Below are 17,491 nucleotides of genomic sequence, written 5' to 3'. Positions count from 1 at the left end.
ACTGAGTTGAACTTTGTTCGCTGGACAAAGTTCCTTCCATGTCTGAAATAGGGACTGAGGGCTTGTTAAGGCTCCTCCTTTGTTTTATATTAAGGAGCATGTATTTTGGGTTCTTCCATATAATGCATGAAACAATATTGTAAATGGGAAGACATCAAGACTGGAGAGGGTGACCACTCTTTAGAGAAGCTGGATGCCAAGACCAGTGCTAGTTGTGGCAGAACTTCAATGTGTGAAGACCAGCAGCAAAACTGAGATGCCTTTGCCCAGGCTGTGAACAAGTCATGTTCACTGCAGCCTCAGCCATGAAACTGGTTTGTGTTTTGTAAAAAATAATTTCACTGCTCAAAAGCTACTTTTTCAGTCCCTCATTTGCTTCCCAAGACTTCGCACAGTCTATATTACTCGCTCGGTGTGGTGAGGAAGCCGTCTGCTGCCCGTGCTTATCTTGTTTCCACTAATTGTCCCACAGAAAATGACTTGCAGCTCTGCTGCGGGGCAGAGTTCAGGGAGCGCTGCTGCAGTCCGGGTAGGATTTGTGCTTGATCCGATCGCAGAGCAGGCTTGCACATGAGCAGAAGACAAACTAGTTACAAACTTGTTTGTAACACTGGGGTTTTTTTTTAATTGTAGAATAATTTGGTTTTGAAGAGACTTAATGAAGGTCATGTAGTTCAAGCCATGTACTCATCAGGCCCGACTTGAGGTTGCTCAAGGCTGTGTCCAGTTGAATTTGAGTGTCTCAGGGGATGGAGACCTTATGGACTCTGGGCGTCTGTTCCGGTATGTGACAGCCATCAGGGAGAGGAGTTTTTCTCTTTTTCTCAAAAATCTGCTTGGAATTTTCCATGTTGCAACTCGAAAAGCCTTTTGAGCAGAGAAGCGAGGGCACTCCCAGGCTGCGAGGTCTTATTTTGAGTTCTTTTTTATTCCTTTGGAAACAGTGCTTGTTCCAGTATAGAGCTGACTGAAATAAAGGATGTTCCTGGGCTGGGAAGAAGCCCAAGAAGGACAAGTGAAGCTGTTCTGAAAGATGCATGAAGTCACAGGAATTTCTCTTGCAGCACTAGCTCTTGAAATCCGGTGATGATGGATTGTATGTCTAATAAATACTCCTGTAGCTTTGAAGATGCCCAGAATTAAATTGTGACATGCCCTAAATGCTTAGCTTAAAAGCAGATGATGCTGAGTTCACTTAGTTGTGGATATTGTGACTTAAAAGCTCTATTTAAAGAGCCAACAGCCAAGTGAGAGATGTTGGCATCCTGCTGGCGATGGCACAACACTCCAGGTGCGGTTTAGGATCTTTTGTGGACTAGATGGATTTGCAAGTCTCAGGTCAATGCCAGGTTTAGCTCTGGCGCTTGCTCCCAGTGCAGCTGCAAACACAAATACAGGGACCAAGCTCTGCAGCGCTGGCGCTTTTTCCACTCGGTAGGCTGGGTTTGGTTTTTCATGGCCCAAGCTGTAGAAGTGACACAGGCTTGTCTTGAGATGGTGGCGTTGCTGGCTCAGGCTGGGCGCTGTAATGTCCTGCTTTGTGCTTTAGGGAGTGTGGTATTACCAGTCCAAGCGTAACATATCGTATTAATATTTAGCATAGAGCAACAATTATAAATCAGCTTGAGCAGTTAAAACTTGGTTCCTTTTCAAGATTGAGACTGATGGTGAATACTGACGGCCTATGGAGTAGCCATAATCCATTTTTTGGGCTGGTTGCCACTTGGTTAATGGGATAATAAAAGGGTAAGAATTACAATCTAGACTCAGAGGTGTGATGGGGGAAGCACACGAGCTCTGGTTCAGACTGTTTTCCTCTTCACCCTACCAGTCAGCCACTTAAATCCTAATAGCTGGCTAAGGAGCAGGATACTCCTACATAAAATTTAATGTTGTAGGCTATATATAGCTCTTTATTTTTACCGAGGAGTGAGTGCTCGCTTGTTCGATGCTGGTGTTGATTCTGCAGAACAGCTTAAGTCCCGCTGGCAGGTTTTCCCCAGCCGTCCGTCTGCAGGTCCTGTCGAGCTGCGTCCCGATGCCGCAGATACAGCTGCTCTCTAGACATTGTATTGCCAGCCGGTACTTTGAGAGGAGGAAAACAACTTAGGGTTGGGGTAGCTGAAGTTAAAAATGCACATTGAATAGGGTAGGTGGAAATGAAGATTCCTGTTACAGCCAAACTCGAGTGTTTGTGCTTCTTGCTGGTTCAGGACCATGTGTTTCCCCATGATAACTTGCAGGCTGTCTAAAAATGGCTATTTGACAGCATTCACAAGCCTGGAGTCTGCAGCTGAGTGTCAGCGGGACTGGCAAAAATGGAGTTCTAATGGAAAAAAACAACAAACACAAACCCCAAACCCTCACCTTTGGGCTGTTCGAGATAGCAGCTCTGAAGGTGATTTTCTGTGTTTCCAGATGGACCAAAGTCCTTCTCAGTGCTGGTCTGAGACGGACAAGGTCCTGTGGGTTTCCAGCAGTGGATTCCTGCTTGGGGCCTGGGCCCTCCATAAAAATATGTCATTTTAAAGTACAAGTCCACTGGCCATCGGCGGGTACCCTGCTCTGCTCTGCTGTGTGTTACTCACCTCTGCAGGAGCTTTGATCTCCACAGCACGCATCTCCTACCGGGTCCACTGAACCGGTGTGCGAATGTGCTCTGGCATTACGTGCACCTTGCAGATGTTAATGTGGGCATTGTAACATGAATAAAGCAAATTATGCAGATGACCACACTTTCTCCAAAAATGGCTCCATTAACGCTGTCTGCAATGGTGCTGTCAAGAATTTCTTCAGCCCTGCTCTATTATCTTGGCGGATGGGATGCGGCAGCTCGTTTCCTCCACGCGTCGGGGCCCGGTGGCTGTCGCCTGCGTGGAGAGGGCTCCTTTAATCTGCGGAAACTCGCCTGGTGCCATGGAGTAAACACACACTTTCCATTTCAGCTAAAAGCAGACGATTTGTTCCCATCTACCTAATTCATCAACGCTGCATGCCAAACGCTGCGGCTCGCGCTGCCGGTGCTGGAGACGCATCCGCGAGGGACCGGGTGCTGTCCTTCTGGAGCGCCGACCACAAGTGTCGGCATCTCGGTGCTGTAAATTTGCTATAAGCATCGCAGGGGTGATAAAGGCACGCAGCTTGGAAGGCTCTGTAAAGCTTCAAAGCATAGATTGTGCGAGTAATAAGTATGCCTAAAATTAATGTTTGTAGTAGGAAAGCAATGCTGCAAGATCTGCTGTTCTTATAATCCATTTTCCAGCCTGGGAGGGCCAGAAAATGTCTTGAAGCAGAGCAGGGAATGGGGCGAATCCAGTGGAAAGGCGGCTGGGCTGGGGTACATGGCAGTGCCTGCGGTAATGATTACTAGTACTCATGTGTCATTGGAAACACTTTTAATGGTTCCAAAATGTTGACTGTGACACTGGCAGTGTGTACTTGGAACTGGTGGGGGATGCCTGCAAATTTGGTTGTACTAAGAGGGTTTTCAGGGTTTTCTGACCAACTGTGTGCTGCTTGTGCAGGACCTGTTAGCAGATACTTGTATGTTAATGCCCAGTAGACCTCATGGAGAATACGCTGAGTGTTTTCAGTCGGTTAAGTAAGAAGGCAGCACCAAAGTGGAGTCTCTTCTGGAGAGGCTGAATGCTCGGCTTGAGCTGAGCTTTACACCGACGCTTGGAAGCCAAGCCTGCTTTGAGCTGGACTCTGGTCTCTTCTTGAACCTGGAGGTTTCATATGGTGGTAGGTGATGAACTCAGGCTGGCCAGGGGCTGGTGGGACCCCCGGTGTCTGTGTGAAGGGTGCATGGGTGGCTCTGCTGGGTGCCAACAAGGTCTCCTGCCCCGCTGAGGAGTTCTCCCTCCCTCCTCCCGCCCCAAATGGAAGCAGACAAGCTCTCCTACAAGCAGGCTTGGAAAAAATGACATCACGAGGTGCCTGTGGCTGTCAGGAAGCCGGGAGGCTGTAAGAGCGCGCTGACTTTGCGAGCGAACGTGCAGTTGCAGGGATGGCACCAGCTCCGGCGGGAAAGAGCCATCCTGTTCCTGTGGTGACCTTTTCCTGTCACCGGGGCAGCGGCCCCCTGCCCGGCCTCTGGATGAGGCCGATAAGATGGGATATTCTTGCTCTCGATGTGAAGCTTTCTTGTGCACGGGTGCTTTTTCCCTGGGCCAAGGGCCACCACAAGCTGTGCCCTTGGAGATAGTGATGGGGCACTGGAAGAAGCTCTGAACACACAGCCTATTGCTGCACTAACCGCAGTGCATCCACATATAGACATTATTTATGTGCTATAAATATGAAACGGGCTGTTCTTTATCTCCAGTAACGTGTGCGTAGCAGCGTGCTCGAGGTGCCTCTGTCCCGCTGGCTTTCCTCCCCGGGAATGCTGGATGGCTTTCTGAAGCGAGTTTACTCGTAGCACACTAAATCATCGCTGTGCTCGCTCTAGTAAAAATGCCGATGTCAGTACAAATCCGGCACTGAAGCTCGGAGGCGTTCCTGGCGCGGGATGCGAGGGCCGGCGGCGCAGCGAGCGGGTGGTCCTGCCGCGGGGGACGGGACGGAGGTGCCGCAGGCACGGGGGGCTTGGACCGGCTGTTTGGTTTTCATGTGCCGCAGCCCTCCGTTCTGGCTTGCAGAGCTCAGGCACCGCGATGAATCAGGGCTCCGGGTCTCTCTTGTGTAAAACGCAGCTTTTGCATGTGCTCCGGTACGATTTCTTTCAAGAAAGCTTTGCCCAACAGATTGTCGGAGAGCATCTTCCCTCCACTGACCGGTTTGCAGCTCGAGGGGTGGAAATGTGTAACAGCTGGGACTGTTTAGTTGTTGCTAGGAGATGTGCTGCTTACGTGATACAGACTTTCACCTTGGAACCTGTAATTAAAACGCAGCGGGCCCTCAATCACCTCCTAGCTATCGGCTCAATCACCTCCTAGCTATCTATTGTATAATACATCTCAGCCTGGATGCGCGATCGGCAGTGAGCAGTCCAGCGGCAGACACTTATAATGCTGTGAGATTAGTCAAAACAGATGTTAATAAAGTCCAGTACAAATAAAATGTGGGTAGAAACCTGACATTAACTACCCAGAAAGCCCAAATGCCATTCAAGGTCTGAAGTCACAGCGTTATCTGTTCAGGACATACCGCCCTATTGTGAAACCATGTAAATATTAACCACTTTGCCTGAACATTAGGTTAAAGGGAACACCCCGGTGCTCACTGTTCTTGGTTGCTATTCTGTATAATCACTTTTTTGAAAGTCAGGAGATCTTTTTATGCTAATGAGATGACATGAGGTTGCTGCTGCGGTCTCTGCAGCTGAAGGGGAACACGTAAGGCCGGTGGACGTTGGGCATGGTGAGGCTTGGCTTGGAGGACTCTGCCTGTAGACACTAAATGGGAACTGGAGAAGGGCATCCAAGTACTGAACACTTTTCCTTGGCTAGCTGGGACTCATTAAGAGCCCTGTACAGTAATTTCAGCGGCACAGAAGTGAGTTTATAGTGCTGTAGTTGTCTTTGCTCCAGCATCTGCTCTGGGAGCTGGAGAGCAGATGGAACCTTCCTGGTTACTTATGACTTATGTTGACTAAAAAGGGATATTTTTTTTTTTGGTAGTTTTCATTGTGGTGGAGGAAAGAACAGAAAACTGCTCTGCTCTGATGCGTTACTGTGGATGAAAGGATCAGTCAGACTGAGAGCATCTTGGAACATTGCGGAACAACCCTGGCTTGGTTGAGCTCAGACGAACCGGAGCTGTTTCAAGTATAATGTGACCTGAGCAGCAACTACAAGCTCAAAGGAAGCTAAAACTTAAGTAGAGTTGCAAGAGCATTCACAAAATTGTAGAGGTCACTTCATAAGGCCAAACCGATGCAGGAAAACATCCTGCTCCTTGAGACAGCTTCTTACGACCATCCGATCTTAATTCCCAGCAGCCTTAAACTCAGCTGTATGGTGTGTCTTAAAGCAGACCTGCGCTGCCCGCTGCGGTGATAAACCTTTCCTAGGAGTGTGACATGGTTTTGCCAGAGCTGGCTTTTCGTTTCCTTCTAACTCTCAATTTATAGTGTCAAGGGGTGACTTTTTGTGCAGGCAGGAGTGTGATGGTGCAAAGGATGCCCCGTGGACCTCTGCTCCCCGCTTTGCTCTGTGTACTCGGGTCATGGTATAGCTGGACTTTGTTCTAATTCCAAACTTCGGCTCTACTGGACTTCATAATATAGCACTCCTTTTTATTTTTTTCCCCTATCATTTTTGATTTAAACTATTGATATGTGTGGGGAGGCACATTTCTGTATATAAATGCAGTTTTCTAAATGGTGCTTTAGGTATTCCCTGGAAGATTTTTCTCCTGTTGGGATGTTCTTGTGAGCATCACGGTGTGCTGTTTGGCTGCTTTGATAACATACAAATGCCATTAAAAATACCGGGTGGTAGTTATCATCCAAATGCAAAATACCAGGGATTTTAAACTGCCAGTTCTCCTAATCTTAGCGTTGTAGAGCTTCAGGGGCAAGTCACACCCTAGCTGGAGAGCATCGAGTCCTTGGACTCCTCTCTTTCCTCCCATCTAGTGCAGGGCATGAGGAGTGATGTCTCTGCCCGAGCAAGTGCCTGCAGTGGCCTGGGTTGGTTCTGTTGTCCTCAATTACCTGGGCATGAGTGCAGTATTTTAAAAACATGCCTCTTTCAGGTGGGAAATAATCAGATGTATGTCTTTTGTCTTCCAGATAGTAAAGCTATAGTTGATGGAAACTTGAAGTTGATCCTTGGCCTGATATGGACCCTTATCCTCCACTACTCCATTTCCATGCCAGTGTGGGAGGATGAAGGTGATGATGATGCGAAGAAGCAGACCCCGAAGCAGAGGCTGCTGGGCTGGATCCAGAACAAAATTCCTTACTTGCCAATCACAAACTTCAACCAAAACTGGCAGGATGGCAAAGCACTGGGGGCTCTTGTTGACAGCTGTGCCCCAGGTAAGTCCTTTGCTCGGATGGTGTTTCTTCGCTCGCTCTCCCGGTGGCTGCTCTGCTGTTCCTATGGGAAGAGCTTTTCATTGCCGAGCTGGAGATGGGAGGGAGGCTTTCAAGAGGCCAGCTGTGAGAAGCAGCGACTTGTAAACGACTTGGCCAAGAGAAACACCGGCCTAAAGCAGAGTGTGTGATTGCATTATTAGAGGCGCCACGTCTGAGCTTTGTATTGGGTGCGAGGGACAAAGGCGCAAATGCTGGCTCCTGAATGCAGGAGAGACTTGTTCCCACAGCAAGTGCCAACAACCTTTCAAGTTCAGGGCGCAGCAGGAGGCTTTATGTGTTCTCCTGAAATAGGATTGCGGAGGGAGCACCGAGCAGCTGCACACTACCTGAAACTTCAGTGTTTAGCAATCTAAGGCTGTGCTCCTTAGGGCGAGTAACGTGATGAAGTGTGAAACAGGCACAGTTTCCTCACCTTCTTGTAAAACAGCCTTGCTAGCGCGATTGCCGATGTTCATCTAAGGCAAGCTGGGGTGCTGTGGCAAGCAGCTGAAGTTTTATTTTCCAGAATTGCTGCGGAGAGCCAGTGAAACATAAAGCCTTGCTAGATGTGTTCATGCTAAATGTGGAGGGTGTCTCGCCCAGCTTAAATGTAAAGCAGTGCAGTTGTGTGGCTGACTGGAGAGCTATAGATCTTTCTTGTGGCCAGGCAAGGCGGGCACAAGTCCCTCTGAACTGGCTGTTACTGTTGGTGCCATAAGGGCCTGTGGAAATGCTGCTTGTTGTCTCCAAAGTGTTTTCAGCGAGCAGCAAGTGCTCATCTTTTGGTTACTTCTGCAAAGCTCAGAACGCCTTTCTGCATGGCAGCGTCTAATACAAGTGGCTGTGGAGTTTGTGGTTGGTTTCTTCAGCGAGGGAAGCTCTTTTGCAGATAACCCCTAACGACTGCAATGTGCTTGCAGGCCTGTGCCCTGACTGGGAGACCTGGGACCCGAAGAAGCCGGTGGACAACGCTCGGGAAGCCATGCAGCAGGCGGACGACTGGCTGGGGGTGCCGCAGGTGAGGCTTCGCGCTTGGGACCAGCTGGAGTTTGGGTTGAGGAAAGCAGGTGGAGTCGCTTGGGCACTTCTAGAAGTTACGGTTTACTCGTGTGGAATTGCCTGAGAAAGGGCAAATTGCGATGAAACATATGATGACATTTCAGAGCTCTGGCTGTAAGTGTCTCTGCTGAAGACAGTGGGTGTTGCAGCACGTGTGGTGGTGCCTGCTCTGTTAGCCCATGGAGTGAGTTTGTTTTGCTACACTGGATTCCGCAGAAGAAAACCCCACTGGCTTAGGAAATCACCTGCAAAGATGACTTTCAAACAGAGAACAATGTATTTGCAGAGCAGGTTGTTTTCATGCTGGTGAAGTTGAACAGAAGCGCTCAAGTCGCTGAAGCTGTTGGAGCAGCTTCTATAGTGGGAGCAGGAGAAGAAACTGGTCACAAATTTCACTTTGCAAGCGCTGCAGTTGGGGGCTGCAGCACACAGGGTTATGAATTGCTAATTCTTTCAGTTTCATTTATCCCCATGTTGCTTTTTTTGGGGGAAATGTAGTTACTGTTGTCTTGCCTTGGTACTGTGTAGTTGGTCACAGTCTCCTGAGAACCCCTAGTAATCAAGGCACAAAAAGCCTCCAAACCACATTGAGACCATAATGAGCTGCTTGATTTTCTTGCCATGAGATAATAAATGGTGTTGCGTGTATCAAAGAGAAAATAAATGTAAGAAATCACATTATTATGCGGGAGTTTTGAAATGTAAGACTGTGTCATAACTCTGTTTCTGTGTTGACATGCGGTAACCAAGCACTGGTAAAACACACTTTAATTGCGCTGTCTTTCAGGTTATTACCCCTGAAGAAATTATCCACCCTGATGTGGATGAGCACTCTGTAATGACTTACCTGTCCCAGTTCCCCAAAGCCAAGCTGAAACCAGGAGCTCCTCTAAAACCCAAACTGAATCCCAAGAAAGCGAGGGCTTATGGCAGAGGTAAGGGCTCGGTGAGCCGAGGCTGCACAGAGCATTTAACTCTTCAGAGAGCTGGGTGGGGTTTCTTGCCTATGTTGAACTCCAGACCTACTGTAACCGACTTCAAAGTTTCACTTGTGTACTCTTGGTGTGGTGCCTAGTTTCAGAAATACGTGGATCTAGTCCAAAAGACACTCCTAGTTCTAACATGTGAATTCCCCAAAGTCTCTGAACCTGTTTGGCAAGCCGGCCTCGCAGCCCACAGCTGGGAATAGAAGCACCAGATGGGGCTAAAACTACCTTGGTGTGAGATTTAAGCTAGCACTATTTATGCTCTTGGTCGTTGGTCTAGCAGTGAATGCATTTTGTGATGAAGCACTTTAAATTGGAAGAACTTCTTTACATCTGTGTGTGTGTCTCTGAGCAGGGTCCCCCGTTCCCAGGCTTGGTGGCGAATGTCTGTTGGGGTCGGGTAGTTCTCAATAAGGTATTTGAATTGATCAGTAGGTGTAAATACTTTGCATACACACAAAGGTGGGTTGGTAGCCCTTCAAACATTAAATAGTGCCGAACTTTTGGTGGGAAGGCTGCGTTGGCTCATTGGAAGGACTTATCCACGGATGTTTATGCAACTGTGGATCTACATAGGCATTTGGATTTCTGACTTACCTTTTAAATCCATAATTCCTGTAACTTCTGGTGTGGTTCTGCCCCAAATTGGAATACAATCACATCTAAATGAGTAACAGGTTTTTACCTTTAATGTGCTTGGTGTGTAGCAAGACGTTGCTTATGTGTTACGCTTTTTCTCTTCTATGTATTTTTTTCATATCTGAGGCCAGTCCTTCGGGATTTTTGAAAGCAGCGGGTTTAGAATTGGGTGCGCAAGAGTGTGATGGAAAGAAACAAAACTTTGTATATCTTTTTCTGTTGTTCTTGTTGATTTTTCAACTAGATTTTCCATTGAAACTTAACTAGTGGTGTGAATGGGCATGGGTACTATCTCTGCACTGATGAGCCATCGCTGTGGTCAGGAATGGGTTTAGCACTTACTCTCCTTCAGGTTTTGTCTTTTATTGGCTCCTTCCATAGCAAATAGCAATAAATAAGGTGCATTCATCAGATCCCAAAGATACAGACCACCTAGACTCCACTTACTGTGTAAATGACTGGTCCTCCTGCCTCAATCTGTCAAGTCTGGCTTTAGTCATGTTCTTATTCTTTCAAAAACTGGGATTATATTGTTGTCTATTTTGTGCACGCAGTGCTCTGGAGCCATTGTAATGGGCATTATAAAGGGCGAGCAGCTATTCTTGAAAGGTCAATGTATTCCCAATGTTAATTGCCAAGACAGAGTCACTGAATATAACAGACAATTGTGACTGCTAACGTGTGTCAGAACCAAAAGGTGACAGCAAGGGGCTCGCTGCCAACCTGGGCAGGGTGGTTTGGACAAATGAATAATGGGTCTTCATGCTTCCAGGTGGTTGTCAGGTGTGAAGCTGCTCAGTCTTAGCATTTTTTATTATTGTTTTTCCATGTACTACAGTGAGTTATTCACACCTCTCAACGTGCACGTGGGTTGTAGCGCATCACCCTGGACGTGCCGTGTGTCCTTCTCGGGCGCTGTGTGTAGACCTGGTGTGATGTGCTGTGGGTTCGCGTTCACCCAGCCAAAGCAGATCTCTGAGAAGAGAGTAAAATCTAGATTAAATGCAGGCTTAGTAAGTGCCGTGACTAACGCAGTCTCCTGAGGATAAGTGATCCCTCTCGTCGCGCTTGCGGAGCGAGGGACACTTAACTCGAATACCACATCCTAATGCTGTGGGGCGGACAGAAGATCCACAGAGTGAATTTATAGCTGTTTAAACTCAGAAGATCCACAGAGTGAATTTATAGCTGTTTAAACTAGATGATAATCTGGGGCTTAGTTTGAAAGAATGAATATGCCAATTGTTAACACCTTATCAGAATGTTCAGATTTCCTAGTAAAAACATGATCTTCCTTGCATTGCTCTCAAGTTATTGTTTTCTAAAGATAAACAAGTTCAGGAATTCTGTTGTTCACAACCACTTCCTTATAATCTATCAGACGTTGCACTTTCCACTAATTGTGCTACGGAGCAGTAGTGCCCACGGTTTTATGAATAAGCCGAGGAGTCATTCCCTTGGAAGGAAGGGTATAGATGTTTGGGCTCGTCTGGAACCGGCGGCTTTGGGAAGCTCTTCCACCCCCTCAGTCTGACAGCAGCGCGGCAGGTGTCGTGACCCGCGGCTGCGCGTGGGGACGTGACGCGCGCCCCGCGGTCCCTGCGTGCTGGAGCAGGCCCGCGCTGACGAGCGAGGAGTCTCGTTAAGTGCAAAATGAAAGTGGCACTGAATTGCGCGGGTTTCATGGTTTAGAGAGGTTCCTGCGTACCATTTGTATGGTGTTCATTCTGGCAAAGTGATTTGAGCAGATTTCAAAGAATAGGTCTGAGCGGTGTCTGTACAGCTGAGTTCTGAAAATGGGGTAAAATGGGGCAGTAGGGGTAATAACTTGCTTAAAAATAAGTCTTTCAACCCTTGCCTCTAGGGTAATGCCTTTACCAAAAGGCTTCCCAAAACTGCCAATGATTCAATCATTTTTTACAACAGCTTGTATTGTAACAGTGGGGGCTGCTAAGAGTGTGATGTTCTGGCCAGCTGGTGGCAACATGTCCCTCAGTGGCTTGGGGAAGCTACTGCTGGGGGCTCATGCGAAAGGACAAGCTGGAGAGCTTGTGCTTAGTCTGAACTACACCTGGGTCTTAACAGCTAATGTGCTGCTCTGCCTCGCAGGGATCGAGCCTCACGGGAACATGGTGAAGCAGCCGGCCATCTTCACGGTGGACACCATCAGTGCTGGGCAGGGAGACCTGATGGTCTTTGTAGAGGATCCAGAAGGAAACAGAGAGGAGGTGTGTTCATTAAATACTTTGTGTGGTAAAGTAAAGCTGGTCTGAACACCAAACTTTTTGCGGTAACCTTCATCTTTCACAACTGAGGTCTTACCAGATAAGTAATCTCAAAAGAAGTTGCAAAATACCATCTATCAAAAGTGTAAGCTTCAAGTTTTTCCTCATAATTGCTTTACTGGATGAACTTGAAAAAACTTCGGTATCTGTAACTAAGCAACACAACTCCAATGTCCAGTAGTTGCAGTGATTTAGCTTGACTGGCCAAGTACATTCTGACACTCTTTTAGATAACACATATCACTAAATCACTGTCTGCCCTTACTCATTCTGCAAGAATGGCCAAAGCAGCTATTTAGATGCCATGAATAATTCTGAGTTAAAATGCTGGTTTTAATGTTTATAGAAACTTCTCATCCAAGTGCTCCACTTGATCATGTTACAACATTCCACAAAAATACAGCTGTATGTTGGACTTAACATCTCAGTTTTGGCCTTAATAGAGCAATGAACAGCAAGGGAGAGGGCTGGGGTGGGAAACCAATGGGTTTTTTTGCATATGAGAAGAGGAGGTAGCCTGGATCCCTGCTCCCACAGCAACACATCTCTCACTCTAGAAATAGTTTGTATTATCAAGCACTAACCCAGAAAAGTCTTAGGCTGCCGTGTGTGGGCACAGCTCAACCGTGGACGTGTTTTCTCTCCTAGGCGAAGATAACACCATCCAGTGACAAAAACAAGACCTATTCAGTTCAGTATGTGCCGAAGGTTACTGGACCTCACAAGGTGGGTTGTGTGCCAATAACCCCTGTTCTCTGGCTAAACGAGCTGCTCTGCTGGTTGTCAGTGTGAGCTGCCTGTTTGCTGATGGCATCACAGCCACTCTGGGCATCTTGAAGAAAAGGGAGCCTGATGTGGCCTTAATTCTCCGTCTGGGGTGCTGGGCTGCCCCCTTCTCCAGTGGTGGGGAGCGTGTTTTGGGAGCAAGTGCATGAGTGTTTGGGTGTTGAGTACTGCAGCTGGCTCTCCTTTCACTTGGGGCTGCTTCTTGCAGCTCACAAAACCAGTTTTGTGGGTTGTCACAGAGGAAAGTACCAGGTTGTTTCTAGAAGGCATTTCTTTGATGATACTGTCCACCATAGGGGTTTTGCAGAGGTTTTCCCACCCAGCTCTTTCCCCAGGTGCCCGCAGAAGCACCTTTATGATGGGCGATCCCATTTCTTGGCACTTGCCAGAGCATGAAAAGCTAAATACAGCTTCTCCTGTCACTTTACTGGGTGATGATCTGCCTCGCGCTGGTGCATCCGGGTGCGCACATCCCGCTGGTGTGGCTGGCCCTGGGGTCGGTAGCACTTTGAGGCCAGGATGAAGGTTGGGGGATGGATGGTCTCCCTCACCCCGAGGTGTGGACTCTCCATGCCAGAAACGCAGGCGCTTGACCCTGTGCTTGGCTCCGTGACGGTGACGCTGGTCTCTGGCTCTGCCCGGTGTCTGTCTGTAGGTTTCGGTCCTGTTTGCTGGGCAGCACATCTCCAAGAGCCCCTTTGAAGTGAACATTGACAAAGCCCAGGGAGACGCGAGCAAAGTCACAGCAAAGGGTCCGGGGCTGGAGGCGACAGGGAACATTGCCAACAAACCTACCTACTTTGACCTCTACACAGCAGGTAAGTGGCATGAATGAGTGTTGAAATCCTTCAACTCCCTCAAATTTGAGGAGAATCTCACCCTTGGAGGAATAAACAAACTGAAAAGGGGGTGAGGACTTGCAGCCACATCAAGTTCAGGCTGCTCTGGAGGGTCAGGCTGTGTATGAAGTGGTTGAAATTTGGAGCAGAGCTGGGCCAGGAAGGTGCTGAGCATCACCCAGAAATTTACCATGAACTTGCTGAATGGCAGCAGGCGAATTCCTGTCTGATTTCTTCCCCCAACTCAGTTTGAACAGCCACGTGAAATGCCCACCTCTGAAGGATGAACTGGGAGTAACTGTCAGTGCTTAATGTGTTCAGTATTTAGCTTTGCAGAAAGCTTCTGCCACAGTGCTACTTTGAGTTCATACATCAATGACGAACTGGTTTCAACCTCTTTTGCAATTATTAAAGGGCTCCCATCTTCATTAGAGCATCTCCATCACGTGGCTTGTTGCTTGCTATTAGGCCAATGCTGTAGCCTAGAGGAATGAGTCAATAAGATGCTACAAATGCTAATTCATTTAGAACAATGCAAAACTACTCAGGGCAGTTACTTGAAGTATTTAAGCACTGAAGTATGCTGAGTAGCGTATTTTAATTTGCCTTCTGCCTGAGGGTGCTTAGAAGTAAAATTAAATGTGGTTATAGCGAGGGGAAGTGTTACATTCAGCCTCTAATTGGGAGAGGGAGTGGTCTGAATCATGTAAAGACATGTCTGGCCTCTGAAAGTGTGTGGAAAACTGTTTTTGTTGCGTGATGAGTTGGATAAAATGTGAAAGGAGCAAGTGTCTGAACAAAAGGGAATATGTATAGTCTGGCAGAGAAGGATGCTTGTCCAGATCAGCACGCACATTGTCCGAGCTCTTAACCAAAACCACTTCAAAGCTTGAGAGGTTGAGCGCTGTGAATGAAGCAGCAGAGCCCTGTTAGTGTGGTGACTTCATGGAGATGCCACTACCTTGTCTTGCCCCTTCGCCTCTTTAATGTCTGGTTGCTGTCAGCAGAAGCTGAACGTTTAGGCTGTGCCTGGACCTGGCTGTGGTCCCAAACGCGATGCGTGTTGCTGTGGGGAAGCTGAGCTCAGCTGGGCCCGTTGCCTTTGCAGGTGCTGGTGTGGGTGATGTCAACGTGGAAGTGGAGGATCCTCAGGGGAGAAGCCTGGCTGAAGTTGCAGTAGAAGACAAAGGCAACCAAGTCTACCGTTGCACCTACAAACCCATTCAAGCTGGTCCTCACATCGTCAGAGTGACTTTTGCTGGGGAGTCAATTCCTAAAACTCCTTGCACTGTTCTCGTCGGAGAGGGTATGCTTGCTAAAATCATACTTAAATGTAGATGGCCACTTTTCACCTTGGATATGGTCCCAGAATATGCTTGAATCTTGCCTTGGATGTGTTCTGTACCTTTCAACATCTTAGCCCTGATTCACTGGGCCACCTGGGTACTCACAGGGTAAACCAGTGCTCTCTAACAGCAATATGGCTTTTGTTGCTAGAGTTTCCTTTCTGCCTAGACCTCTGAACATTAAACTGCCCTTTGTATTTTTTTGAAGTTTTATGCAGCTATGCAACGTCTTGCTGTTTCCCACCTTTGTTCCTCAAATGACTATATTTACTGGTTTCCTCCTTAACTGACACCTAACTTGCTTTCTGTTCCATCCTTACGTGCTCCTACGCTTGTAGATCTCTGCTCATCTCTCCTGAGCTACCCTCCATTTGTGGAATTTTGGACTTCACTGCTAATGGCTTCATAGTTGGTAAGAGGTGTGTAGGATGCTCTGTCACGTTTGCTTTGTGTAAGCTTCTCGCCTGCAGCTTGACCTGGCCAGAAGGGGTTTTGGTTTTGTGTTGGGGTTGGGGAAGAAAGTTGCAAGCGAAGTGAAGCGGCGTATGACCCAGTGAGTGAAACTGGCTTAACCACAAGCTGCCTGACTCAGTTTTGGAAGGACTCAGCTGTTCACCCGTCACGTTGGGCACGGTCCTGCACGTTCCCACCGAGCTTTCAGAGCTGGCAGATGGCATGTGATGATGTTCCCTGACACGGTCCGGTGTGGGATGCGGAGTGGTGCTGGCTGCCGCAGGGCCATGGGTAGGACTTGTAAGCTATTGAAACAAGTCAAACCCGAACGAGCTGCTTGGCAGACCTGTGCTCCCGCTCTAAGCACGGCGTATTTTGGGGAAATGCATGTTGGGATCACGCCACTGGGAAGCCGTGATTATTTGTGAGTCTCTTCAAACCCTTCAGGTCTCTGGAGTTGAAGACCACGTGATAGCTGGGATTGTGTAACAAAAATTGTTCCTAAGTGCACATTAGCTTATTTGTGGAGCCATTCTACGGGCCTGGAGAAGTGCCGGGAGTAAAAGGGTCGAGTGTAAGCTTAAGCTCAGCCGTGTGTAACCTCCTGCCCACAGCTGCATTGGTCTGCAGGGGCTCCATGGCTTTGGACTGTGAGCAGGGGGTTCTGACATGATGTGTCTTAACAAAGCATGTGCAGAACTCATCTCTGCTAATAGCAATTATTCCAGTCATGTGCCTCTGAAATAACAGCACAATAATACCGTTCACTGGGGCTTATCTGCAAAGGGAAACTTCACCCCGCGCTGCAGTGTGCCTCTGTATGCGAAAGGCATCAAGAAGATTGTGCCTAGTGTGGTGAATATCTGTATCTGATATCTTCTGGCATCAAATTGCAAAGCAATAGGGCTTCAGCGTTTGCTTTAATTCTAAAAACCAGCCATTATTAAGCAGCCTGGCTGCGCCAAATGCTATTGCCCAAAAGCCCTGGGATGCAGACCAGGGCTGTGCAGGCTCCGTGTCTGTCTGCCTTAACGCTATGGTGTTAAAACTTGTGCGGAAAGCTAAGCCGTGGTTGCCTTGAGTCAACATTTAACTGAAGGTTGTTCCAAGCTGGCTGAGCGACGTGGATGTTGAGTATCAAAGGCGGTATTGATGTCTGGAATTCCCCTGCAGCCTGCAACCCCAACGCCTGCCGCGCCACCGGCAGAGGCCTGCAGCCCAAGGGCGTCCGCATGAGGGAGACCGCCGACTTCAAGGTTGACACGAGGGCAGCGGGGAGCGGAGACCTCGGGGTCTCTGTGAAGGGACCGAGTAAGTGTCGGGGTGAATCTGTGCTCTGGATGTGTTTTGGAGAATGGGGGGCGGGACATGGAGACTGTGAAAAGGGAGAGCAGTAAGGAGATGGTGGCCTGATGGAGGTGATGGGGTTTGTATGAAGGACAGGGAACTGCTGGAGAGAGTCCAGCGCAGGGCAACGAAGATGCTGGAGGGAGTGGAGCATCTCCCGTGTGAGGAAAGGCTGAGGGAGCTGGGGCTCTGGAGCTGGACAAGAGGACACTGAGGGGCGACTCATTAATGTTCACAGATATCTAAAGGGTGAGTGTCAGGAGGATGGAGCCAGGCTCTTCTGGGTGACAACCAGTGATAGGACAAGGGGCAATGGGTACAAACTGGAACACAGGAGCTTCCATTTAAATTTGAAAAGAAGCTTCTTCCTGGTGAGGGTGGCAGAGCCTGGCCCAGGCTGCCCAGGGGGTTGTGGAGTCTCCTTCTGTGCAGACATTCCAACCCGCCTGGACACCTTCCTGTGTAACCTCATCTGGGTGTTCCTGCTCCATGGGGGGATTGCACTGGATGAGCTTCCCAGGTCCCTTCCAATCCTTGACAATCTCTGATTCTGTGTATCACCATAAAAAGCCAAATTTCCAAAGAGTGTTCTGGTACTTTGCGTATAATGTGAAGGTTACAATGTGCAGGACTGGGTAAGTTTGCACCTGGTTTTAAGTCTCTCCATTTTGCTGCATATTGCTTAGCAAAACTGAGAAAATCCTGCCTGTGGGATCCAAGCTTT

At 48.3% G+C, this 17,491-nt stretch overlaps 1 protein-coding gene across 3 annotated transcripts in view; it reads left to right on the top strand.

Annotated features, from left to right (window-relative positions):
• FLNB (filamin B) overlaps positions 1-17,491 on the top strand; it is a gene marked incomplete at its 5' end in the record, with an annotated part of 70,913 nt that overhangs the window by 16,909 nt on the left and 36,513 nt on the right. For all 3 annotated transcript variants that reach the window (XM_080350649.1, XM_080350648.1, XM_080350647.1), the window contains 8 exons: positions 6,740-6,988; positions 7,948-8,045; positions 8,874-9,021; positions 11,821-11,939; positions 12,645-12,722; positions 13,438-13,600; positions 14,730-14,927; positions 16,594-16,731. In XM_080350649.1, the coding sequence (XP_080206775.1) occupies positions 6,740-6,988; positions 7,948-8,045; positions 8,874-9,021; positions 11,821-11,939; positions 12,645-12,722; positions 13,438-13,600; positions 14,730-14,927; positions 16,594-16,731 (1,191 nt within the window). The remainder of the gene's footprint in view (positions 1-6,739; positions 6,989-7,947; positions 8,046-8,873; positions 9,022-11,820; positions 11,940-12,644; positions 12,723-13,437; positions 13,601-14,729; positions 14,928-16,593; positions 16,732-17,491) is intronic.

The sequence above is a fragment of the Nesoenas mayeri genome (assembly GCF_963082525.1).
Source record: "Nesoenas mayeri genome assembly, chromosome: 10".
Classification (NCBI taxonomy): domain Eukaryota; kingdom Metazoa; phylum Chordata; class Aves; order Columbiformes; family Columbidae; genus Nesoenas; species Nesoenas mayeri.
Note: the sequence above shows the minus strand (reverse complement) of the source record. Positions and strands in the feature narration are given on the sequence as shown.